The sequence below is a fragment of the Dendrobates tinctorius genome, unplaced genomic scaffold, assembly GCF_039654945.1.
Source record: "Dendrobates tinctorius isolate UK_male_01 unplaced genomic scaffold, ASM3965494v1 ptg000184l, whole genome shotgun sequence".
NCBI classification, from domain to species: Eukaryota; Metazoa; Chordata; class Amphibia; order Anura; family Dendrobatidae; genus Dendrobates; species Dendrobates tinctorius.
In genome coordinates, this window is record NW_027361851.1 from 4,136,936 (window position 1) to 4,164,497 (window position 27,562).

At 42.8% G+C, this 27,562-nt stretch overlaps 1 protein-coding gene across 3 annotated transcripts in view; it reads right to left on the reverse strand.

Annotated features, from left to right (window-relative positions):
• The window catches only part of ERCC6 (ERCC excision repair 6, chromatin remodeling factor), a 258,882-nt gene that overhangs the window by 20,449 nt on the left and 210,871 nt on the right, over nt 1-27,562 (reverse strand). For 2 of the 3 annotated variants that reach the window (XM_073552073.1, XM_073552074.1), the window contains 5 exons: nt 12,888-12,998; nt 12,646-12,765; nt 12,458-12,552; nt 7,691-7,836; nt 2,108-2,560 (listed from right to left, as the gene is read on the reverse strand). In XM_073552073.1, coding sequence (XP_073408174.1) covers nt 2,108-2,560; nt 7,691-7,836; nt 12,458-12,552; nt 12,646-12,765; nt 12,888-12,998 — 925 coding nt within the window. The remainder of the gene's footprint in view (nt 1-2,107; nt 2,561-7,690; nt 7,837-12,457; nt 12,553-12,645; nt 12,766-12,887; nt 12,999-27,562) is intronic. The other variant, XM_073552075.1, reaches the window with a different exon arrangement.

Sequence of the window (27,562 nt, forward strand, 5' to 3'; positions counted from 1 at the left end):
GTGGAGTTCAGCATAGCCCCAGCAGGGGCAAGCTGACCACACAAGAAACTGAATTGACCAACAAGCGCAAGTGTGAACATTAGCAAAAAACAAACTTAACTTAAGAAGACTGGAAGAGAGCTGAAGTCCAAGACCTGAGAAGCAGACTGAATCACCAGCACCAGGATAGGGCGTCGGCTGTCTTATATCCAGTCTGATACTCCAGAGATCCAATCGTTATCTTCCTCATCAGGTGGCAGATCACTACCACTTAAACCAACCTCACTACCTCCTGTCACCACCAGAGGGAGAACGGAAGGAGAACTCTCAACTGGTGGAGCAGAAAATGAGCTCATAACAATTATACCTATAAAATGGTCAGACATGCAAATACAATAGAAGTAGGACAAAGTATGCAGAACATAAGAGTCAGTTACCAGTCAGATGAAAGACATGGCTTGTGGGGGAGGGCCTGCCACATGGATGGTCCCCTTTGTTCCTTGACTTATCCCCAAACAATGCGTGGTCATGACTTCCCCAGAGAAAAAACAATATGCCATGTTTTACAAAAGCATTCAACACCATTGGGTCACTCCCCAACTGGCCCCTGGGCTGAACCTAAATCCCCTCCCCTTGCCTCTAGCAACTCATTCAAAAACTACAATGGGTTATAACTCTGAAAAGGATGGTCCCAGGGAGGCGGTTTTAGCCCCATTGGATCCGGCCGGGCTAATACTACTCATTGAGACCAAACACAGCTTTGCTACCTGACTGCTACTAGCCATTCTACAAATCTCCCCACCATGGGGCGCTATAACGGATCAAGACCCTGGCGTTCAGCCCGTTCCATAGATCACGAAAATGTAACCAGTGTATGGCTATGACATACAGTAAGTCCATAGTCTCATTATGAAATCCTAGCTGTCTGAACAAAGCAGTTACACTGCATGAACTCTAAGATGACTCTAGGTGTAAGTTCTGTCACTCAGCCTTTTGAGGCTTGACTCCCCGCTGAGCTACGTGTCTTATTACAACTGCACAAAGGAAAGGGGTTTTATAATCCCATGTCAAATATGATACAAATTATTGACATGAAATTATATGCCCAATATTCTTCACACTTTCCTTTTTGTGTGTAAGTAATGTTTTTTTTTCTACCCACTCTTCAATAAATTCCACCTCTATATAGACAAATACTCCAGTCTCTGCTTGGGAACTCTTCAGCTCCTTCAGGATTACCATTGGTCTCTGTGCTGCCTCTTTGATTAATGCCCTCCTTGCCTGGGCTGAGAGTTTTAGGGAGTGTCCCTCTCTTGGCAGGTTTGTTGTGGTACCATGTTCTTTCCATTTCATGATAATGGATTTGATGGTGCTCCAGATGATCATTAGAAACTGGGATTTATTTATTCATTTTTTTTAAATAACCCAACCCTAACAATTTTCTCCCTGACTTGTTTGGAGATCTCCTTGGTCTTCATGGTGTTTGGTTATTAGTGCCTTTTTCTTAATGGTGTTGCAGCCTATGTGGCCTTTCAGAAAAGATGTGTATATACTGACAGACCATGTTACACTTGGGGGACTTCCTTTCACTCAGCATGTGAAGGTATTTGCTTGCACCAGAAATTCTTAAGCGATTCACAGCAAAAGGGTGAATACATATGCACATGCCAATATTTAATCATATGATCCCATAAATTTAATTTATGCCTATATTTTTATCATACACTAACTTAGACTATTTAGTGTTGATGCATCACACACAAATCAGACTACCAAAATATTTAAACACAAGTTATAATGTAAGAAAATTGGTACAAAACACACACAAAAAAAACAGGGTGTGAATACTTTCGCAAGCCACTGTAGACTACAGAAGCCGGTATTCTGATTCATGCTGCCGATAGGTTGAGTAACATGAATCAGTGGGCAAATTCCACTTAACTGCTGAGTTGCTTCCAAGTTTTCACTGCACTTCAAATCTCCCAGCTATTCTTTTAAAAAGGACTTTGTTGTGGAAGATGGGCCATATTGCCAAAGAAGACCTCAACCCCCACCTCGTCATCCTAGAGATGGAAACAATTTACAAGCTGTATTTAGAACATAACACACATTACTGAACAACACGTACCGGACTTTTTCAGCAGTTTCTCCAAGACATACTCATCGCTAGTCTTCCCATTTCCCTTCGGCTCCTCTTTCACCTCTTTAGTGAATGGCTTTTGCTTGACCAGATGGGAAATCCTCTCCCCCTCATACTTGGCACCTTTCTTTCTTTTCTCTTTGTCCTGGTGTTTCGTTTTGGCTTTGTGTTTGTGATGGAGCTGTGCAGGTGTTACAGAATGGGAGTCTATGCTTTCCTTAGATAGAAGAGAGTCTAGACTTCTAGGTGAACAAGACCTGTCCAGCACTTTCACTGGCTCAGTGCTGTTAGGCTGTGCGACACCACCGGATGTTGAGGGTACACTTGGCCAAGGCTGCTCTATTTCCATTGTACTGCAAGAATCCTCTTTAGAAATAAAACTGACTTGAGTTGTCATCTGTTTTTTAGGATACTTTGACAGTTTAACATCTGATCCAATTCCTCCAAAAAAGAAGAGAATTCCATTTATGTGAATCAGAGATGAGTATGCGGTTAGATGATAAAATATGTTCTCTGGCACTGACAGACATGGAATCGGCTTAACGTTACAACTGTATTGCACAAAAATATGCTCAGGTTCTTCTCAGATTTAAAAAGTGGTTGTCCAGGACATTTACCTTGATGACTTTTTCTTAGGCTAGGTGCAGACAATCATGTATTTTATTATCTGAGATAATTGGGTTGATTATGCAAATCATGCTCTGATCACATTCTGATCAGACTTTGATCAGCGTGTGGTGATAGTGTGATCCAAATCTCTCAGATAAGAAGATGGGAAAAAAAGTCTCCATCTTTCCATTATGTGAGCTCGTGAAAATCTGATGGTTTACATGCATCCATAAATTTTGAAGGGCCAAGTGCGATCTGATGTTTTGTCAGATCGCACTCGAACCAAAAATTAAGATTTTGGTGCCATAAAATGTGTTTCTTGATAATCTTCATTGGAGACACAGTAACCATGGGATAGTCTGCTGCTACTTGAAGGCTGACACTTAGTATATTCTAAATAAAAATTGGCTTCTCCCCAGCAGACTGTACCTTGCCTGCTAGTCTCAGGCTCCCTCAGTTTAGTGAGAAAGCAGAAGTAAAACAAACTGACTCATTAGGACTAAAATAATTCAATTGCACTCTGAGAGAAGAAAACAAATGCCCGCCCAACTAGGCAACTAAAGGTGGCTGAGGTGTCCTCCAATGAAGACTAGCGAGAAGCAGATTTTACATTGAGTACTAAATGTCTTAATTTCTCAGTTGGGGGACACCGAGAACCATGAGATGTCCTAAACAGATAAGTGTTGGAAGATGTCCCCCCACACACACTTGATAAGGCTGGCATCTGTGGTCAGAACCTGCCATTGGTTGAGGCGGAAGGAGCAACCTCGGATTAATAGGGTTGATGTCAACCATCGCCTTAGAGACTGGCTAGAGACTGTATTGACCTGTCCCAAAAGGTCAAAAGTATGTCCTGTAGGCCTTGAATGAAATTAAGCAAACGGAACTGCCTCGATTGTTGCCACCATCTTCCCAAAGACCCTCATGCAAAACCGGAGAGAACGTCTCTCTGGCCATTTCAGAATACAGACAGAGGATAGCAGGGCTAGCCTGTTCTTCTCTGGAAGGAAGTTTGACGCCTGAAATATATCAAATATAATTTCTAGGAAATGAAGCCGCTGTGCTGTGTTAGAACGAATGCGGACTTTACCCTGTGTACAATGCATCCGAGTTGTTCCAGGGAATCTAAGACAATCTGAAAACTCTCCAGATTCTGGAAAAAGGAAGGTGCCTTTACCAGAATATTGCCTAGGTAGAAAATTACCACCTCCCAAAGAATTTGAGAATTAGTCAGCCCAAAGGGAAGAGCTGTGAACAGAAAGTGATCCTGGTTAACTGCAAAGTAAAGAAATCGCTGAGGAGACGGAAGGATAGGTGTATGAATATGGGCGTCCTGAATGTCTATCGAAGACAGAAACTTCCCGGTCTCCATGAATGCCGCAACTGACGTTAGTGACACAGTAACCATTATACTGATCGTACCTATTTGTTAATTAGTCTTCAATCCAGAATGGGTCGTATCGAACCATCCTTTTTGGGGATATTGAAGAGGTTTGAATAGAACACTCTGAAATATTCTGGAGGAGGAACCCTCAGGGATACTCCTGCTTGAGGTGGAGAACCTTGATAGAAACTGGCTCTTATTCTGGGGGTAAGTGGAGGAACGAAATCTCAATCATCATATGTTAACTCCTCTATTGCCCCCAGAACCAGAGGGCTTACCACTCGGACCGAAGGAACACCCAGAGGGAGTGGGTTTAAAGGATGACCTACTTGACCTCTGGAAGACTCTGGGTCTGACCAGAAGACAGGAAACCGCCAATGCAGGAAAGTGAAGAAAGGGGCAAAATTTCAAAGCCCCCCATGCTCAAAATGGACAGCCGAGCCTGGCCTGGAGAAGCAGAGTGCTTAAAGCGAATCGGTCAGTAGGATTTTGCTTAGTAAACTACAGACATTGTCAGATTGGGGCCGTTATACTGATTAAAATTAGACCTTGGTTGATGAAATCAGTCTTGTGTCCGTGTTTTAATCTGCATTTGTAGTTTTCATGCTTCAGCGCGGCCTGATGGTGGGGCTTTATGTGATGCTCTGTTATGAGGTTTATGACAGGTCACTGAACCTTCAGTGACCTGCCTCCCAATTTTACTTACTGCATATAATAGTGTTCGCTTGGAAAAAAAAAAATTGTGTAACTTGAGCAAAATGGTGACTGCGAATGCCAAGTTGCATCTATCGGCAAGCGATAGATGCTACTGCACATGCCTGCCACAGCTGTTATTGTGCTGGAGAAAAAAAAATATGGCTGCAGCAAAATGGCACCGGCTGCTGGCGCCATTTTGCTGAAGTTAATTTTTTTTTTAACCCAACAATATTATATGCATTATGCGATACATGCTACTGCGCAGGCACCACTACAGAAGCCATTTTGCTGCATGTACTTTTTTTCCTAATCCCACAATAGTATATAGAGTATGTAAAACAGGAGTCAGGTCAGTGAGGGATCAGTGACCTGTCATAAGCTATACAGATGAATTTGTAAACAGAGCACCACATAAAGCCCCCCACCCTACCCCACTGACCGTCCCCTAAGCACAAGTATCTCACAAACTGAAAACTACAAATACAGATTAAACAACCACAAGACTGATTTCATCAACCAAGGTATCATTTTAATCTGTATAACAGTGCCAACTTGACAAGGGTCTGTAGTTTAATGCACAAAATCCTGCTGACCAATTTGCTTTAAGCCGCCAGTGGCATCAGCAAGGATCTTGTGCAAAATTACTACCAAACGAGACCCATGGAAGGGTAAACCTGTAAGAGACTTTTGAAGCCAAAACTGCTCTCCATACCTTAAGCTATAAAATATGACGAATGGCCACACAATTACTCGCAGGCTGGGTAGAGTATCTAATAGGCAGGGCATCTAATGATGCCAAACAAGTATCTGCTAACGCAATCTGAACCACAATAACTGCGAGGTCCACCCCCTGGGAACCAGCCAGGATACTGTGCCGTAAATTTTTCGCCCAAGCAGGAACTGCCTTGGATACCCAAGTAGCAGAGAAAAGAGGGCAGAGGGCGAAGTCCACTGCCTCAAAAGTGGACTTAGCCACAGACTCTATACATCTGACTGTGGAGTCTGTAAGTGACGCTACCTCACCAAGAGGTAAGGTGATTGTCCTGGATAGGTGAAATACGGAAGTATCTACTACAGGCAGAGTGGACCAGGATGCCACCAACATTGAAATGGGCATAACACCCTCCATACGACTGCATTTTTTTAAATATCGATCAGGGTGTTCCCATGCTTTTTGCAGGACTTCTCTAAATGCCTCAAGGTTAGAAAAAGATCTAGCTACACGCTTGCCTCTCCTAAAGTAACCTGTTACAGTAGAGGGTCATCTGACAACACTCCTACAGATGAATCAACAGCTGATATCAAACTTTCTATTATCTCCTTCAACTTCCCCTTCAGATATGGGTCTAACACGGACTCTGAGCTGGAACTAGAGTCTGAGCATTGGGAGGAGTGTATGTCTTGAGAGGGGGAAAAAGATCTTGGACGTCTTCCCCAAGAGGAAGACCTGGAAGTTGAAGAAAATCAAGGCCACTTGGATCTTGGCTGGGATCCGCTATTTTGGTGCGGCGTGGCAGGAGGGTCCAACTCACACATAGCAGCGGGTGGGTCTCTTCACGTGGCAAGGGCCAATGGCAAATGCTCCACAACAGTAAAGCAGTGTTCTAGCTACTCTGGTTACTTCAGCTACAGACTGGGTTACAACACGAGCCCAAGCAGGCGGGGTTATAGTCTCTTCTGACTTTACTGAGATCCCCTGAGCAGGTATAAACAAGGAGTCATGTGGAGTACAGGACTACTGCTACCGACTGCTCCATGGAAAACTTATTATAGGCTAAGCATGCATAAGTGACTGGTGCGGACTGTGTCGATAGGAGTGTATGGTCTTCTCTGGATTCTGATATTATGAGAGCTAGAGCAGGGAATAAATGAACGACAGTGAGCAGTGCTTTAAGAAAAGTTGCCGAGTAGGACCATCAGCCCCCCAGATTTCAACAGCCTACCCTGTCCGATGTCCCAGAAGAGCACCCCTGTGTCGCTGGTTTCTGTTAAGCTTCGGTAAGTGCTGAAAGCAGAAAAACATGAATGAGGGTCCTATGCAGGCGACCATCTTCAAACTACTGAATTAAAATACAGCACCACCGCTGTAAAAGGAAGGGGCTGGACTAAAAGGGAAATTCAGGAAGCGTTGTTGATAGGACAGCGTGTTTGTGTACTGGCCGCACTGACTGGTTGATTCAGCGGCCGTGCAGATTGGTCAGGACACACCGTAGAATCCAACTGGACAACAGGACGCCAGAGGCTCAGCTACAATAATAGCAGGGATGTCGCACAGAAGACCGCCACGCCAGGGCAGAGGTGATGCCACCCAGTAACAACCACACGCAATCCACACCACCTGACCGAGCTGAGCTCACGACCCAAGAAAATAGAAGGGCAATCCCTGGAGGCCAGCAAGGCGACCTGGGAGAAAGAGGGGACGGGGTGAAGGTCACACATTATAGCCGTTGCGACTATTAGTTGTCATGGAGGCCAGAAATCCAATCTTCTGCACCATGCAACACGCACTTTGTGTGGGGCTGGCGAGCTGGAGAAGGCTGGCTTACGGACTGCGACTCCAGTACCTGACACCAACTAATATGGCCTGCACAATTACAGCCTGTCCGCTCAGTCACTGCGTGGGTGAAATAGAGTGCACAACCACACACTGTTACCCTCACAAGAAAACGCCTAACCTGAGACAGACCTTGCCTCCAACTGACACTACATAAACCTGAGGGAGCCTGAGACTAGCAGGCGAGATATAGTCTGCTGAGGAGCCAATTTTCATTTAGAATGTAATAATATTGTCAGCCTTGAGGTGACAAACCCTTTAATACTAGCATCTAATGGATTTTTCCTTGGCTGAGTACACACATTTGACTATTAAAAACATATCCTACCTGCAAAAATAGCGCTGGTCTCAGTTCCTTGGTTTGTATCTGGACTGGTAAGCGTAAATAACTCATAAAGATCATTGGATTTGAAGAAGCGCCTCTGCTTTGGGTCTTTCAAAACTCGGTTTATTAAGAACTGCTTAAAAATTTGTCTATGAACAGAGAAAAAAAAAAGATGTCATATGCATCTAAGTTACTAATAAGTTCTTCTCACAAAAACATGCAAGGTGAACCGTGCCCAGTAGTCACAGTGAGCCCTCTGATGCCATGACTCATTTCATGTACTATGCACTATAAGATATTTTTAACTGACTAAACTTATATAACTATATTTACAATATACAGATCTGGCAAAAATTAAGAGACCACTGCAAAATTTTCAGTTTGTCTGATTTTTCTCTTTATAGGTATATTGCTGAAGAGCCCGGCGTTGCCCGGGCATAGTAACTAACTGTGGTTAGTTATAGCAAATTATAATTATCCTCCATACCATAGTCCCGTGCCCATATACCCATCATACATATCCACCATCCCATAGGCCCGTGCCCATATACCCATCAAACATCCTCCTTCCCATAGTCCCATACCCATATACCCATCATACATATCCTCCATCCCATAGTCGAGTTCCCATATACCCATCACACATCCTCCATCCCATAGTCCCATGCCCATATACCCATCACACATCCTCCATCCCATAGTCCCATGCCCATATACCCATCACACATTCGCCATCCCATAGTCGAGTGCCCATATACCCATCACACATCCTTCATCTCATAGTCCCATGCCCATATACCCATCATACATATCCTCCATCCCATAGTCCCGTGCCCATATACCCATCATACATATCCGCCATCCCGTGCCCATATACCCGTCATACATATCCTCCATCCCATAGTCCAGTGCCCATATACCCATCACACATCCTCCATCCCATAGACCCGTGCCCATATACCCATCATACATATCCTCCATCCCATAGTCAACCATTATGACATCATAATGAGCTGCGGGGCTTGCAACCTATGATGACATCAGCGTCGCCATGGCAACCATTATGACATCATAATGAGGGGCGGGGCTTGATACGCACACACTATTTCCCCATTATGTAGATAGGGGCAAAATTGTTTGGTAAATTGGAACGCGCGGGGTTAAAATTTCGCCTCACAACATAGCCTAGGATGCTCTCTGGGTCCAGGCGTGTGACTGCCAAATTTTGTGGCTGTAGCTGTGACGGTGCGGATGGCAATCCCGGACACACACACACACACACACACACACACACACACACACTTTGCGCTTTATATATTAGATTTTGGAGTAAAATGTAAATTGCTCTTTTATTCTATAAACTACTGACAACATGCCTTCGAATTTCCAAGCACTAAATTTTATATTTATTTTCAGAATATGAGAAATGGTCAAAATAAAAAAAAAAAAATGCAGTGCTTGCAGACCTCAAATAATCCTAAGAAAGCAAGTTCATAATAGAAACAACAATACTAATGTTTTAACTCAGGAAGAGTTCAGAAATCAATATTTTGTGGAATAACCATGATTTTTCATCACAGCTTTCATGCGTCTTGGCATGCTTTCCACCAGTCTTTCGCACCGCTTTTGGGTGACCTTATGCCACTCCTCGTACAAAAATTTAAGCAGTTCTTTATATGGCTTGTGACTATCCATCTTCCTCTTGATTACATTCCAGAGGTTTTCAATGGAGTTCAGGTCTGGAGATTGGGCTGGCCATGACAGGGATTTGATTGACCTAGCTGTGTGGCATGACGCATTGTCCTCTTGGAAAACCCAGTCCTCAGAGTTGGGGAACATTGCCTGATCAGAAGGAATCAACTTTTTCCAGGATAACCTTGCATGCGGCTTGATTCATTCGTCCTTCGCAAAGATTAACCTGCCCAATTCCAGCCTTGCTGAAGCACCCCCAGATCATCACCGATCCTCCACCAAATTTCACAGTGGGTGCAAGACACTGTGGCTTGTACACCTCTTCAGGTCTCCGTCTAACCATTAAACGACCAGGTGTTGGGTAAAGCCGAAAATTAGACTCAGAGAAGATTACCTTACTCCAGTCCTCTATGGTCCAATCCTTTTGGTCTTTGGCAAACTTCAGCCTGGCTCTCCTTTGCTTCTCTCATTGATGACAGGCTTTTGTCTAGCTTTACATGACTTGAGCCCTGCCTCTAGGAGCCTGTTACCAACTGTTTTTGCTGTGCACTTGACCCCAGCTGCCATTTGCCATTCCTTTGGTAGGTTACTTGATGTCATCCTGTGTTTGCTGAGTGGCATTCGAATAAGATGACTGTCATCCCGATCAGTGGAGAGTCGCTTTCACCCTCTGCTGGTCTATAGCTTTTTGTCTCCAATGTCTGCTGTTTGACCATGTTGTAATGGACTGCCGTCTTAGAAATTTTAAGGATGGAGGCAACATGACGCTCACTGTATCCCTCTGCTAGTAAAGCCAGAATTGAGCCCTTCTTTTCCTCACAAGACTTTTCTTTTCAACTCCTTTGGCATGGTTAAAAGTTATTTTTTCATTCCTATTACTTTAGGGATATTACTAGCACTTGTTTTGCCATCCAGCTTGTCCTATTGCAAGAGGATTGTGAACATCACAGCAGGGTTTTTTATACTTTCCTTAGAAAAATAAGATTTGGTTCAGGTGATCACCTAATCAGAAGCACATTTAGTAGAATGAGGTTGGAATTCAACTGACACTGAAATAGAATGACTGTTAGACATGTAGAGAAGCAGATTTTTATAAAACTGTGCAGTGGTCTCTTAATTTTTGTCAGAGCTGTATATTACCAACCCACCAAAAACAAGCACATGGGAACATACCCCATAAAATAAAGAGGGTAGCAGAAATGTTTGTAATTTTGCAGAACAACTGCAGGAACGTTAGGTTGCCATACATGCTCAAAAAACGAGATCATTTTTTTGTTTTTTGCCTTTCCACATTCACACACATTTTATTTTAAACTTCCATAGGAGTAATTGTATGACATCTTGATTTTACGTGATGAGCTATATTTTTTTGTATGCCAATTTGCAAAACCTTCCCATACACATAGAAAAGCATTAATTTATATTTTATATTAAGTGCAAAATGTGTGTTCAGTGATATTTATATGGATGTCATTTACCAATTCCCACAAAGTTTACTTTATTTTATGGCCTGTAGAGGAACATGAAGTCTGTCTTATATGATTTATTATCCTAGCATCTTTCAATGTGGGTCGATATGTTAAGATGTGACACCATCTATGCCCTTCACCTCCCGATCAGTAGGTATAGATGTGACGTAATCTATGCCCCTCACCTCCTGATCAGTAAGTGTAGATGTGATGGCATCTATGCCCTTCACCTCCTGATCAGTAAGTGTAGATGTGATGGCATCTATGCCACTCACCTCCTGATCAGTAAGTGTAGATGTGATGGCATCTATGCCACTCACCTCCTGATCAGTTTCGTGTAGATGTGACAGCATTTGTGCCCCTCACCACCCGATCAGGTGGTGTAAATGTGACATCATCTATGCCACTCACTCACTTCCCGATCGGTATGCATAAATGTAAGGTCATCAATGCCCCTCACCTCCCAACTGGTATATGTAGATGGGACATCACTGAGGTTCTTCCCCACCTGATGTAGATGGAAGTGGCCCCACACAACGCCCTTAACAATGCAAGGATATTGCAGTCCTAATTTTGTTTACCAGTAAATGACTACACCTAAAAACCTTGCACTTTGTGATCCTACAAGGGGAAATAAATAAAACTGCTAGTCTATACTAGCGCCAGATCTTTCAGATACCATCCTCTGAAGCCTTGACAAGTTTTGTTTCCATCATGTGATACAGTATATTGTTGGTAATTGATGATGCACATACAAAGCATTAATCACATGTTTTATGAAAGAAATCCTTAATTCAAGACTATCATAAAGAATACCCTCAAAAGAAGAATCGGTGAAATGTGGGTTGGGGTGGGAGAAAGCAATCCTTGGCTTTCAACCCAGGTATAATCTATTTAGTATGCACTTTATTTAATGTAGTACTACAATACTGTCAATATGCTATATGTGGTGGCATGCAATAATATGAACTGTTACATTGCTGTATTCATTGCACTTTAGATAGTAGCAACATCTCATTCCCCATGCACTGAGGCATTTTTCGGTCTTCTAATTTGTTTACAATAACATACCTCAACATAATTTATAGCCACTTTTTTATCTTGTGGTCACATGCACCTTTGATTGAATAATATTAAACAAGGCACTTAACCTATGATTGGTAATTTTGGTATTGTCAGTATAGTGAAATATTTTTATTTGTTCAGCCAAATGTGCAGGTGACTACTGCAACCACTTAGCTTAATGTAACTTTACATGTTACCTACAAAAGGGTCTCAGTCTCTTTTTGCGGTGTTTCTATAGTCTGACATGAGGAATCCATTTTTTTTAATCTATCTGATGTAAAAGTTTAAATAAATTTTCTCTTACTGTTCTACACATTCCATGTTCTCCGTTTTCAGGTTGTGATAAATATATTTCAATACGGAGTGTAACCTTTGTGGTTAAGGTTGTTTATGGACTAATATGTATGCAGATATACTGCATGGCATCATGGAAACCAAACATGTCAAAGCTCCAGAGGGTGGTATGTGAAAACCAGTTCTATACAGCACACTGAGCAATGCAGCAGCAGATCACTTTACCCTCTGTAGTGAGGAGCCATGTTACCTATGGTAAATCTTTTCTTCTATTGTGCCGGCAGTGAGCAGCCTGTAAACAGTAACTTCTTTCTTTTGACCAATTCTCCATGATCGCTCTCGAGCCTGGAACCACAATATTGTAAAAGCTGAGCAATTAAAGTGCAGCTGTACTATACGACTTATTTCTGCATCTGACACCTAACCCCCATAACATACCTGTGTATCTGTGCTGGGATTCCAGTCCGGATCATAGAGGACTACTCTGTTGGCTCCAGTCAGATTTACACCCAGACCCCCAACTCTGGTGGTAAGGAGGAACACAAATATGGAGGAGTCCTGTAACACAAACAGGCTGACAACAGCAGAGCAAAGGCTAGCGGTGTGACTTTGTACCATGCACAGAAGAAAACAACCTTAGAAATACAGAGAGAATATTTAGGTCATTGACCATCCATTACCTCATTAAACTTTGAGATAAGAGGCTGTCTTGATGCTACAGTTGTAGTGCCGTCCATCTTCAGGTAGGTATAACCGATCCTCAGAATAAAAGCCTCCAGTATATGAATCATCTAGAGACAAGCATGTAACATAAGACAAGACCAATGCTTAGAGCCATTACCTATTGCCAAACAATTCATTTTAAAGCAAGCTACAATGGCAAGAAGATTTATTCATTCTGGTGCAATTTGCCTACAATAACTTGCACAATATTAATCCCTTCATGACCAGAGAGGTATTTTTGTTTTTGCATTTTTGTTCCCCTTTCTCCCAGAGCCATAACTTTTTCATTTTTGGTCAGTATAGCCATGTGTGGGCTTGTGTTTTGTGGGAGGACTTGTACTTTTGAATGACACCATTGTTTTTAACATAACACAGCATGGGAAAACGGGAAAAAAAATTCCAACAAAAAAAGTGCAATTCCACAACTGTTTTTTATTTTGCTTTTTTACTATGTACACTAAAAGCTAAAACCATTTTTCATGATCTCTGGTTGGGTAAGGGCTTAGTTTTTGCATGCCAAGCTGACATTTTTAAAGATACCATGTTGGTGCAGATATGATCTTTTGATCACCCTTTATTGCATTTTAATGCAATGTTGCTTTGACCAAAAAAAAAAAAAAAAAAAAAGTAATTCTGGAAATGTGACTTTTTTTCCTCATTATGCCATTTAGTGAGTGGGTTAATTTTTTTTTATATTGATCGGGCGATTCTGAACGCGGAAATACCAAATATGTTTATCTTTGATTTTTTTTATTTATTGTATTATTTTGAATGGGACAAAAGGTGGTTGATTTGAACTTTTATATTTTTTTTTATATTTTTAAAAGCATTTTCTATTTACTTTTGACATGCTTCAATAGTCTCCATGGGAGGCTGGAAGCTGCCATAACCCAGATCACCTGTATGTAGCAGAATTGCTGACTTGCTATGAGCGCAGACATTGAAAATAAACATAAATATATGTTATAACATACAACTGGTTCCATAATGACATATACTGAACCAGTAAAGTCATACTTGAGCTAGAGCTGCAAAGAAGCACATGTTACACATGAATGAATTGTATGTGAATTGGATTCTAGAGCCAAAAATTCAAATAACTCCATCATAAAGAGAAAAGAATACATAAAAATCTCTATCAATACAGCAGACATGATGTATCGTACAGATCAAAAGGAGATATAATCAAGAGGTACAAAAAAGGCTTGGATCAACCAATAAACGGGTTTGTGCAGAGAAAATCATAAGTTGTTCTATTATACAATCGTTCAATTTGCCTCAAAAAAGAGACCCGAGTTGTCTGCAAAATTAACCTCAGAGACCTGCAGCATACGATAGCAGGATAAGAAAATGGGGGTGAAAAGTAGGGAGCAGGGGTATGGAAATACTCAATTTAAAGTACTTATGGAAATAATTGAAAAAAATCGAAAAAGAAAAATAAGAATAAGAGATTAAAAATACAATATAAAGGCATCAACCTTACCAATGAAAAAACTTGTTAATGTTCAAAACTGACTCCGAGAGTCAGAATGATGTGGAGCAATGCAAGCAAGCTGCTCTGTAGAAAGACAATGGACATTCAGTGTAAGTAAAGCGACTAACTATCATAGAACAATCAATAATTGGGGCAGCACGGTGGCTCAGTGGTTAGCGCTGCAGCCTTGCAGCGCTGGGGTCCTGGGTTCGAATCCCACCAAGGACAACATCTGCAAGGAGTTTGTATGTTCTCCCCGTGTTTGCGTGGGTTTCCTCCGGGTGCACCGGTTTCCTCCCACACTCTAAAGACATACTGATAGGGAATATAGATTGTGAGCCTCATCGGGGACAGTGATGATAATGTGTGCAAACTGTAAAGCGCTGCGGAATATGTTAGCGCTATATAAAAATAAAGATTATTATTATTAAAAAAATAATGCTTACCATGTGGGAAGAGCAAAAGGAGGAATAAAGCGTGATCAGAAATGTGAAGTGGGGTGGGGTGAAGTGCGCTAGTTGCGGCTATGAGTTGATATCAAGGCCTTAATATGGTAGCTGACCTTATATGGTGTTACTAAGAGGTTGTGAGCCAGAAGCCCTGCATTCCCTGTGTGAACACTGCCACATGCGGATTATTTTTTCTCCACGGGTGTACCACACGGCCAATCCCTCATTGTAGGCTGGCTGTTACATTTGGTATTTATACACCTGTGCAGCTGCCATTCTTACTTGGGTCTGCTGCACCCTGGATTAGTGCAGATGCATTTGGGCTTGTCTGGTTTGTATCTGAATTTTTTGGAGGATTTTTTCCTCTTTCTGTGGTTTTTATGTTAGAGTAGGACTGGCAAGTGTAAGGAACTTTGATGCAGTTTGCCAGCTTTCGTATTAAGGCCTTAATATCAACCAATACCTTACATATATTGACATGCTTTTTGTGCACTTTTTATATTTTTTCCAGGGTGCAGTTGGGCCCAACTGGTTCTGCAAACTTGTGGCCTCTGTTCACACGGGATGCATTCTAGTTAGCACTGGGCAGCCCCCCCTATATGGTGTTACTAAGAGGTTGTGAGCCAGAAGCCCTGCATTCCCTGTGTGAACACTGCCACATGCGGATTATTTCTTCAGCACGGGTGTACCACACGGCCAATCCCTGATTGTAGGCTGGCTGTTACATTTGGTATTTATACACCTGTGCAGCTGCCATTTTACTTGGGTCCGCTGCACCCTGGATTAGTGCAGATGCATTTGGGCCTGTCTGGTTTTCAACCAATTTTTTGGAGGATTTTTTTTTTTCCTCTTTCTGTGGTGTTCATGCTAGTGTATACGCAACAGTGCAGTACAGTCTTCTGCACACTAGCGTCTGATGGTGTCGCTCACTGCAGGGCACTATCACACTGCGGTAAGTGACAGCCACGCCTGTGCAACGCCTTGCGTAACGTGCGCTTATCTGGCCCAATCCTGGGCGATTAGTGGCGTCCGCCTGAGCAGCACTGTGCACACTTGCACGCGTTATCTATTTTAGTGACTCTTGCTGGCACTGCAGTTGAGGCGCCGGGCGCTAGTGGTCTAGACGGACTCCAGTCCTGCGGTCTAAGGGCCGAGTCCTGTGACTTTAAGCTATGCGCTTCCACTGCCGAGTCCTGTGGAGTTAACTGGCTCCGTCGTTTCTTTCAGCGGCTCTGTGAAGTAACAGAGTTCGCTCCTGTGCACACCGGGTCAGTGGTTAACCCGCCGGTGTTCACTTAGTTAGTACTCCGCCATTACTAAGCAGCAGTTTTCCATCTCTGCACGGTGCACCCCGGGTTGCGATCGCACTTCCATATATTTTATATTTAGTGCTGAAATTTAGCAAGTAGCGGGGTAATGTTTAAACGCTCAAAATCTTGTATATTATGCCCAATATGGATTCCCAAGTATTTGAACTTTTTGACTACATTTAAGCATCCGGCCAATTCCAAGGAGTTCTCGGGGACCTCTCCCACCGGCATAATTGAAGATTTCTCCCAGTTAATACGTAGACCAGAGATTGCTGCGAAGGATCCAAAGACTTCCATTGCCACCCTCAGAGAAGACGGCCAATCTCCCAAAAACAAAAGCATATCATCAGCATACAACGCTATTTTTTCTTGCAAAGACTCATATTCAAACCCTTTAATTTCAGATGTCGCCTGAATTACTACTGCCAAGGGCTCGATTGCCAGAGCAATCAGTAGGGGAGACAGGGGGCACCCCTGCCTGGTCCCTCTGTGTTAGTTAATTGTATTTGAGATCTCCCCATTAATTCTAATTTTGGCCTCTGGACTCGACTACAGCAGCTGTATCCAGGCAATAAAATTTTTACGGAAACCCATCTTGGCTAATATAGCCCACAGATATGGCCATTCAACGCTGTCAAATGTTTTGGTAGGCTAGCGTCCAAAGATGCAACTGCTCTAGGTTCCTTTCCATTTGATGGCATCTGTAGATTTAAATACAACCGACAGATATTAATTGCAGTCGATTTCTCTGGCATAAAACCAGTTTGATCTGGATGAATAATACTAGATATTACTCTAGACAGCCGCATCGCCAGAATCTTTGCCAAAATCTTGACATCAACATTTAGGCTGTGTGCACACGATGCAGATTTGCAGCGGATTTTACCGCGCAGAAACGTTGCATATCCGCATTGTGATGTACAGTAGCCTTAAAATCAATGGAAAAAAAACCCCGCTGTGCAGACGCTGCGGATTTTTCCACGCGGTTTTCCTGCGGTACAAAATCCGTAGCATGTTACTCCTTTTGTGCGGTTTTCCATCTCCCCTGTCACCAAATCCGCAGGGGGAAAACCGCACAAAAACCGCAATAAAACCGCAGGAAAAATGGAAGAAATCCGCAGGAAAAATGCAGGTCATTTGACCTGCGGATTTCTTCCATTCTGCGCGGAAAAATCCGCAGGGCCAAAAAGTACGTCTGCACTCGGCCTTAAAAGGGAGATAGGTCGGTATGACTCTGGAAGGATCCTTATCAGCCTTGGGGATCACCACTATGATTCCTTCATTCAAGGATCAGGGCAAGTGCCCATCTTCCCTAGCCGCTTCAAACACCTTCAATAGCTGTGGAAGCATTATATTTGAGTACTGTTTATAAACCTCCACAGGCAGCCCATCAGACCCCGGTGTCTTATTCCCTGCCATAAAATCTAGAGCCTCCTCTAATTCCTCCAGACGAATTGGTGCCTCCAGCCCAACAGCTTCCGATTCCGACAGAGCAGGCAGACTGGTAGTCCCCAAAAAGCTACTGAGCAACTCGTCAGAGAACCCCCCTTGCAAATTATATAATGTCTCAAAAAACTCGCTAAAAGTTGCTAGAATTCCCCGTTTTTATTTTTTATCTCTGCCACCATTGCAGGGCCAGATTGAGTCTTGATCAGGGTAGCTAGCAGATGTCCAGTTCCCTGCCTGTTGTGTTCCTTGGTCTTCATGATGCTCCCTGTGCTTCAAACAGAACCCTGAGACTATCACAGAGCAGGTGCATTTATACGGAGACTTGATTACACACAGGTGGATTTTATTTATAATCATTAGTCATTTAGGACAACATTGGATCATTCAGAGATCCACAATGACCTTCTGGAATGAGTTTGCTGCACTGAAAGTAAAGGGGCTGAATAATATTGCATGCCCCACTTTTCAGTTTTTGAATTTCCACAAAAATTTAAAACAACCATTAAATTTTGTTCAACTTCACAATTGTGTCCCACTTGTTGTTAATTCTTCACCAAAAATGTACATTTGGTATCTTTATGTTTGAAGCATGATATGTGGGAAAAGGTTGAAAAGTTCCAGGGGGCCGAATACTTTCGCAAGGCACTGTACCTAGCTGCGATAACCCCATACATCAAGAGGCAATTGAGAGAAAATAGAAACAATTACCAACATGCCCACCCCCCCCTTCCCAACCAGTTCAATACCCCTTTTAACCATAGTACTGGAGGCCGGGGGACTTCTTCTCCGCTTAGCGCGAGAGTCCAGACCATTAACCATCAGGTCTCCAGAAAAAGGGAAGCGTTGTTAGCAGCTTATCACCGCCAGCAATCAGGAGCTACAAAAAAAAAAAAAAAAAAGAAAAACAAATCCTCTCCATACCACAGTCCCAGTTCGCTCCCCATATTGCCGGAGTCCTCGTTATCCAAATATTTTCTCATATTCATGGACGTAATGCAAAATGTAGAGATGAAAAAATTTAAAAACAAGAAAAGGAAGGATTAAGAAACCATCAAAAAATTCTTTCCACTCTGTAGCCCGCATGCACCACCAGAGCGGACTAAAAGTGTACAAACAGGACAGAAGGGGAGAGCCATCATTTCTCCGCCGACAGTCAATCCAGAGGGAGGTATCTTGAAAAAACTCCCAAAAAGCATTTAGTGCAGATCCATTATCATGACGTAGTTTATACATCAAGGATAAACAGACTCAAGTCTCCGAATGATGTAATGTTTTCTCATTCTTATCCAGCCAATCCCTTGCATCCTTCGGAGATTCGAAGAAATGGGTAGCTTCCATAGCAGCCACTTGCAGCTTGGCCGGATACAGCATTGAGTAAGGCACCTTTAGGCAGGGCTGTGGAGTCGGTGCTCATTTTGGTGGAGTCGGTATAAAATGGACCAACTCCTAAAATATATAATAAATTGGGTACAGTAGTTCAATGCAGAATATGCTGAATATTTTTTCATAGGAATTTGGGAAAGTTATGAAATATCTTATAAATGGCTGTTCTATTGCTGATCTAAGGCTACATTCACACACAGCGTTTTTGCTGCGTTTTTTGAGGATACGTTTTTCAGCTGCAAAAGCAGATCAGCTTTTTAAAAAACCGCATCACCTGAAAGGTTTTTGAGCTCATTGATAATGTTTTCAATAGCAAAAGCAGATTAGAAAAACGCCGCACAAACTGACATGCTCATTCACCCAAAAACGGATCCTCACAAAACAATGTGTCTGAATGTCATATCTTGAAACCCATTGACTTTGCTGGGATGCCCAGAGTCACTGCATTTTACTGCAAAAAACGGATCCGCAAAAACGCTGCGTGTGAATCATGGCCATAGCCAGCGAGGAGCAGGGGTTGGCGACTGCCCCCCCCCTTAGAAGCAGGGGCATGCACCTATCAAAACTCACTTGTATGCTGCAGTGCTCCCGTCCTGCACCGGCTCCAGACTGCAGGGGGGCAATCTCCCCTCCTCTATACTGTCTTCTGCCGTCTTCACCAGAGAGAGGAGGGGTGCCTGCCCTGCACAGGATCCGATTCCTGGGCCCCGAGCAGGAGAAAGTGAGAAAGTTGTGCACATGCTGCAGCTGGCAATAAGAGATAGTCTGCAAGAGGGACATGCTGGAAATCTGATTGGAAAAGTGAGGAAATTGGTTATTGCCGCCAGAACCCCTAAAATTGATTCTATCTTGAAGAGACGTGCTGGGAAAGGGGCACACCGGGTAAGTGGTTAACCCGCCAGTGTTCACTTAGTACTCCGCCATTACTAAGCAGCAGTTTTCCATCTCTGCACGGTGGACCCCGGGTTGCGATCGCACTTCCTTATTTATTTTATTTAGTGCGATCCGCAACCCTAAGGCTGGTTTCACATTCGCGCTTTTTAAGCGCACGCACGGTCGGGGGTAGCTCCGCCCCCGAGCCGGCTCTCTGCCCGGCGTGCCCGCCCCTTCCTTGTAGCGCCGCCTCCTAGCGCACAGCGGCGCCTGCGATCGGCGCACCCTATCTTTAGCATAGGGTGCGCAGGCCGTGCGCTAGTTGCGCTTTGACCTGCGCTGCGCACTTTTAACGGTGCGCCGTGCGCGCCAAAATCAATCGGAATCGCATCGCGGAAAATCACAGCATGCTCATTCTTTTGTGCGGAATCGCAGAGAATTGCCGCGATTCCGCACCCATAGGAATGCATGAGAATAGCTTACTTCCCGCATGTGGCTAAGCCCACCATGCGCGAAGTTAAGCATCTCATGTGCGGTTGGTACCCACGGTGTGGAGGAGAGGAGACTGTCCTCCAGGCCCTGGGTACCATACCCCTGTAAAAAAAAGAATAAATTAAAAAAAATCGGGATATATTTACCATCCGACGTCCCGCGCTGCATTCCCGGACCTCAGCGTTCCCAGTAATGCCTTGCGGCAAGGTCCTATGATGACGTAGTCTCGCGTGAGAACGCTATAGCAATGCGAGACCAACGTCATCACAGGTCTCGCAAGGCATCGCTGGGAACGCTGAGGCCCGGGAAGGCAGCGCGGGACGTCGGAAGGTAAATATACCCCGATTTTTTTTTCTTTCTCATTTTTAACATTCTATCTTTTACTATTGATGCCGCATAGGCGGCCTCAATAGTAAAAAGCTGGTCACACTTGTCAAACACTATGTTTGACGAGTGTGACCAACCTGTCAATCACTTTCTAAGCGATGCTTCAAATCACTTGGAAAGTGCTTGAGAAAATCGCGGCAAAATCGCGGTAAAACCGCGCGATTTCTGGGAAGGAGTCCGGTTTTCAGTGTGCGTTTTAAAATGCTATGTGGGAACATAGCCTAAAAGTGCTTTGTAATCTGAGGCCCAACTCAGCGATATTAACCAGTGCTTTAGCATGTTCCAATACTCTAGGAGGAGTAGGAGCCTGTGTGCTAAAAGTGAGCCTTTAATCTTAGGTTCCTATAGAACCTCTGTAGGTCTAAATCTAACTGGAAGGTGTTGAATTTGTATGTGGGACAGAATGACAACCCTTTTTGGAGTAAGCTTATCTGTGAGGGATCAAGAGACTTTGATTAAATGTTTACAACCAAATATGTTAGATTACCTGTGTTCTCGTATTCATTGTATGACGTACGGTATCTGCGGCATTGGCCCCCCCTCCTCGTCCTCTTCTTAGATTGTATCTCCTGTCTTGGCCTAAAAAAGATCTGCCTGTATTTGCCTTCTCGTTGTCCGAGCTTGAGGCTGAAGAACCGTCTGTAAACCTGTAGTTACGATAGTTCGAGCGAGAGGAGCCGGTAGAGCCCTGCCATCTATAGACCTTTTCCTGCAGGTAATCTTGCGTATCACGGATGAACTTCTGGCGTTTCCGCTTTTCAGTCTCTTGTCTGAAGGTATCCAGACTTTCCTTAGTACGATTTTTAATAGTATCAAACTCTTCTTTGGGCAACGTATCCTTAAGTTGTCTTTCAATGTTCACAACCTTCTCTTGTCCACTCTTTATGTCCTTATTCAAGTATTCAATAGTCAAGGCCATCAAATCCATTGAACATTTATTCAGGATTATCTCAAATTTTTCACAGAATTCTGTATTATTTTGAAACAGAGTGGGTCGCAATGACACCCTGAGGATTCTTGGTATCCGCTGCATTCAGATGTACTCTGCTATAGTTGTGCTATGTAATTCCAGACCTATAAGATGTTGAGATTCCCTTTCAAGGTCTCGTGTCTTGAATTCACTTCCAGGGACTTGCAAAAATTCACTTGATGTAGTAACTTGTGAAACTGTGTCTGCTACTTCCGTCTCAATGAGAAACTATTGTCGGACATCTCACAAAAATATTTTTTTTTCTTCAGGAAGCCAGTGATCACGGATGCTCATGTGTACGGTCAAATACAATATAACAAAAAAGACACAAACACCCGTTTCTTTTCCTCGAACACGTCCCCGCACATGGGGGGGGGGGCAATCAGATAAACTCAGAGAGGCTTTTTGGATTCACACGCTGCAAACTATGGAACCAAAAGGGTTGAATAGAGAATACGATGTTATTAGACCATTTTAATTGTGCCAACAGGTTATTCCTGACTAATATGTTATTTCATTCTCTACAGCAACAGCAACCGCAGTAAAGAATGTTCCTGGGAAGGGGTATGGTTACTTACGTTTTTCTTTTATTTTCATTTTAAATTTTTTCTATTTTTCCTTTTTTTGATTTATTCTATCATTATTTATTTTATTATTTTCATATTTTATTTTTTTTTATCTTTATAATATTTGTCTCATAACTTCCTTACTTATTTTAATGCTCTTTCTATTAGTCTCTACTTTAGCACTATTTCAAGCTAAAAAACCTCAAAAAAAAATTTTTAAACAGGGTCAAGTCAGCAAAAAGAAAACCAAAATAGCAACAGGGAAAAGACCCCTAAAACTTTACTTTTAATTTAATATTTAAAACCTGGGCAATACAAGTTCATAGGGTGCAGGGCAGTAAATCACAGAAACACCAAAAAACACCAAAAAATATTGGTAATAGATAATAATTTATTCAGGGCAACTACACTCGCCCTAATGGGCCCTATCAACTCCCTTCTTGGACGCAGAGGTTGGTACCCTAGTTGTAGACGATATGGCGCCACCGCTCAACGTCGGTGACCCTAAAAAGCCATGCAAAACCCTAGTCAATGACGAGGATACACAGAAAAAAACACGCACACACAGTACCAGAAAAAATCCCCCTAGTGGAGAGACTGAATAACGTCTCGTACAGTGCAAACTTATCTCGTAGTAGAGCCAAGGGCATTCAGGCTCATCTTATTTCTATCTCGTAGTAAAAAATACTTAATATTGCAGCTTACAATAACTTATCTCGTAGTACAAAAAAGTTTTATGCTGCATGCAATTAAAAGTTTTAGGGGTCTTTTCCCTGTTGCTATTTTGGTTTTCTTTTCACTATTTCAAGCTGCCTATTTTATGGTCTGTAGCATATATTATGCCACACTTTAACCTGTTCACTCATTATACTATGTTGTTCTTCCTCCAATGTCTCTGTACATTATGTCACACCGCATTGAATTGCCCAGACACCGTGGATTTCACTAACGCACCTGAACTGCGCTTCACCCTGCGTTCCACTGACTACTTCTGGTCGCGGCCATCTTGCAAGACTCACTTCCGGTTTGCGCTCCAGTGAGCGTTCCACTCCTCACTTCCGGACACGTCCTGTCAGCTCACACACGTGCGCTTTAGCACGCACTCATGTCGGGTATTTAACCCCGACCAGACATAGCCGCAACTAGCGCACTTCACCCCAGCGGTATAGCACATTTCTGATCACGCTTTATTCCTCCTTTTGCTCTCCCCACATGGTAAGCATTACTGATTATGTTCTATGATAGTTAGTCGCTTTACTTACACTGAATGTCCGTTGTCTTTCTACAGAGCAGCTTGCTTGCATTGCTCCACATCATTCTGACTCTTGTGTTCAGTTTTGAACATTAACAAGTTTTTTCATTGGTAAGGTTGATGCCTTTATATTGTACTAGCTGAAGAGCCTGGCACTGCCCGGGAATAGTAACTAACTGTGGTTAGTTATAGCAAATTATAATTCTCCTCCATCCCATAGTCCCGTGCCCATATACCCATCATACATATCCATGATCCCATAAGCCCGTGCCCATATACCCATCATACATATCCTCCATCCCATAGTCGAGTGCCCATATACCCATCACACATCCTCCATCCCATAGTCCCATGCCCATATACCCATCATACATATTCGCCATCCCATAGTCCCGTGCCCATATACCCATCATCACACATCCTCCATCCCATAGTCCCGTGCCCATATACCCATCATACATATCCCTCCATCCCACAGTCCCATGCCCATATACCCATCACACATCCTCCATCCCATAGTCAACCATTATGACATCATAATGAGGGGCGGGGCTTGATACACACTTTTTCCCCATTATGTAGATAGGGGCAGAATTGTTTGGTGAATTGGAATGCGCGGGGTTAAAATTTCGCCTCACAACATAGCCTAGGACACTCTCGGGGTCCAGACGTGTGACTGTGCCAAATTTTGTGGCTGTAGCTGCGACGGTGCGGATGCCAATCCCGGACATACACACATACACACACTTAAGCTTTATATATTAGATTTTTAATCTCTTATTCTTTCTTTTTCCGTTTTTTCAATTATTTCCATAAGTACTTTAAATTGAGTATTTCCATACCCCTGCTCCCTACTTTTCACCCCCATTTTCTTATCCTGCTATCGTATGCTGCAGGTCTCTGAGGTTAATTTTGCAGACAACTCGGGTCTCTTTTTTGAGGCAAATTGAACGATTGTATAATAGAACAACTTATGATTTTCTCTGCACAAACCCGTTTATTGGTTGATCCAAGCCTTTTTTGTACCTCTTGATTATACAGTGCAGAAAAAAAGTATTTAGTCAGTCAGCAATAGTGCAAGTTCCACCACTTAAAAAGATGAGAGGCGTCTGTAATTTACATCATAGGTAGACCTCAACTATGGGAGACAAACTGAGAAAAAAAAAATCCAGAAAATCACATTGTCTGTTTTTTTTTCATTTTATTTGCATATTATGATGGAAAATAAGTATTTGGTCAGAAACAAAATTTCATCTCAATACTTTGTGATATATCCTTTGTTGGCAATGACAGAGGTCAAACGTTTTCTGTAAGTCTTCACAAGGTTGCCACACATTGTTGTTGGTATGTTGGCCCATTGCTCCATGCAGATCTCCTCTAGAGCAGTGATGTTTTTGGCTTTTCGCTTGGCAACACGGACTTTCAACTCCCTCCAAAGGTTTTCTATAGGGTTGAGATCTGGAGACTGGCTAGGCCACTCCAGGACATTGAAATGCTTCTTACGAAGCCACTCCTTCGTTGCCCTGGCGGTGTGCTTTGGATCATTGTCATGTTGAAAGACCCAGCCACGTTTCATCTTCAATGCCCTTGCTGATGGAAGGAGGTTTGCACTCAAAATCTCACGATACATGGCCCCATTCATTCTTTCATGTACCCGGATCAGTCGTCCTGGCCCCTTTGCAGAGAAACAGCCCCAAAGCATGATGTTTCCACCACCATGCTTTACAGTAGGTATGGTGTTTGATGGATGCAACTCAGTATTCTTTTTCCTCCAAACACGACAAGTTGTGTTTCTACCAAACAGTTCCAGTTTGGTTTCATCAGACCATAGGACATTCTCCCAAAACTCCTCTGGATCATCCAAATGCTCTCTAGCGAATTTCAGACGGGCCCGGACATGTACAGGCTTAAGCAGTGGGACACGTCTGGCACTGCAGGATCTGAGTCCATGGTGGCGTAGTGTGTTACTTATGGTAGGCCTTGTTACATTGGTCCCAGCTCTCTGCAGTTCATTCACTAGGTCCCCCCGCGTGGTTCTGGGATTTTTGCTCACCGTTCTTGTGATCATTCTGACCCCACAGGGTGGGATTTTGCGTGGAGCACCAGATCGAGGGAGATTATCAGTGGTCTTGTATGTCTTCCATTTTCTAATTATTGCTCCCACAGTTGATTTCTTCACTACAAGCTGGTTGGCTATTGCAGATTCAGTCTTCCCAGCCTGGTGCAGGGCTACAATTTTGTTTCTGGTGTCCTTTGACAGCTCTTTGGTCTTCACCATAGTGGAGTTTGGAGTCAGACTGTTTGAGGGTGTGCACAGGTGTCTTTTTATACTGATAACAAGTTTAAACAGGTGCCATTACTACAGGTAATGAGTGGAGGAAAGAGGAGACTCTTAAAGAAGAAGTTACAGGTCTGTGAGAGCCAGAAATCTTGATTGCTTGTTTCTGACCAAATACTTATTTTCCACCATAATATGCAAATAAAATTAAAAAAAAACAGACAATGTGATTTTCTGGATTTTTTTTTCTCAGTTTTGTCTCCCATAGTTGAGGTCTACCTATGATGTAAATTACAGACGCCTCTCATCTTTTTAAGTGGTGGAACTTGCACTATTGCTGACTGACTAAATACTTTTTTTCCCCACTGTATCTCCTTTTTATCTGTACGATACATCATGTCTGCTGTATTGATAGAGATTTTTATGTATTCTTTTCTCTTTATGATGGAGTTATTTGAATTTTTGGCTCTAGAATCCAATTCACATACAATTCATTCATGTGTAACATGTGCTTCTTTGCAGCTCTAGCTCAAGTATGACTTTACTGGTTCAGTATATGTCATTTTGGAACCAGATGTATGTTATAACATATATTTATGTTTATTTTCAATGTATGTTCACTTTGTGTTATTTTGTTTCTTTTTTTGCTACACTGTATACAGTCTGAAGAAGGTCCATAATAGTGACCGAAACGTTACGAAGAGAAATAAGTGTATAGCGCCCCCCCTCCCCGAGTAATCATCAGAATCAGAGTCTGATTTCCTATTTAATTCCTCTCTCCTCTGATGTGATCGCACATCAGATGAGAGACAGTTGGGGTCCTCTGATCCCTCCTGTGAAGTCCTCCTGGCCGACGGCGTCTTCTTCCGAGAAGAAAATGGCTAGCGCAAGCGCAGTGCGACGACTGAGATCTGCCGGCCGGCTGGCAACAATAGAAAATTTTTCCTATTGGTTAATTTTGATCACTGTGATAGACCCTATCACAGTAATCAAAATAAAAAAACAGATCAAACCCCCTTTAAATCACCCCCTAACTTAGGTAAAAATAATAAAAAAAAAATATTTATTTCCATTAGGGTTAGGGTTGGGCTAAAGTTAGGGTTGCGTTAGGGTTGGAATTACAGTTAGGGTTGGGATTAGGGTTGTGATTAGGGTTAGGGGTGTATTGTGGTTAGGGTTGGCGTTAGAATTTGGGGGGAGTTCCACTCTTTAGGTACATCAGGGGCTCTACAAACACGACATGGCGCCACCATTGAGTCCAACTGACTTTGAATTCAAAAAGTCAAACGCTGCTCCTCTCCCTTCTGAGCCCTGCCATGCGCCCCAACAGTGGCTTTCCCCCACATAAGGGGTATTGGCGTATTACATAACAAATCTTGAGGTTTATATTCTCCTGATACCCTTGTGAAATAAAAAAAAAAATGGTTTCAAAGTAAATTTTTGGTGAAAAAAGTAAAATGTTCATTTTTTTCCTTCCATAATGGCTTTAGCTCTTGTGTAGCACCTGAAGGGTTAAAAAACTTACTGAAAGTGGTTTTGTGCACCTTGAGGGGTGCAGTTTTTAGAATGGTGTCACTTTTGGGTATTTTCTGTTAATTTGACCCCCCACACTCACTTCAAATGTGAGGTGGTCCCTAAAAAAATGGTTTTGTAAATTTTGTTGGAAAGAAATCGCTGGTTAACTTTTAACTCTTATAACGTCCTCACAAGAACAAATTATGTTTCCAAAATTGTGCAGATGTAAAGTAG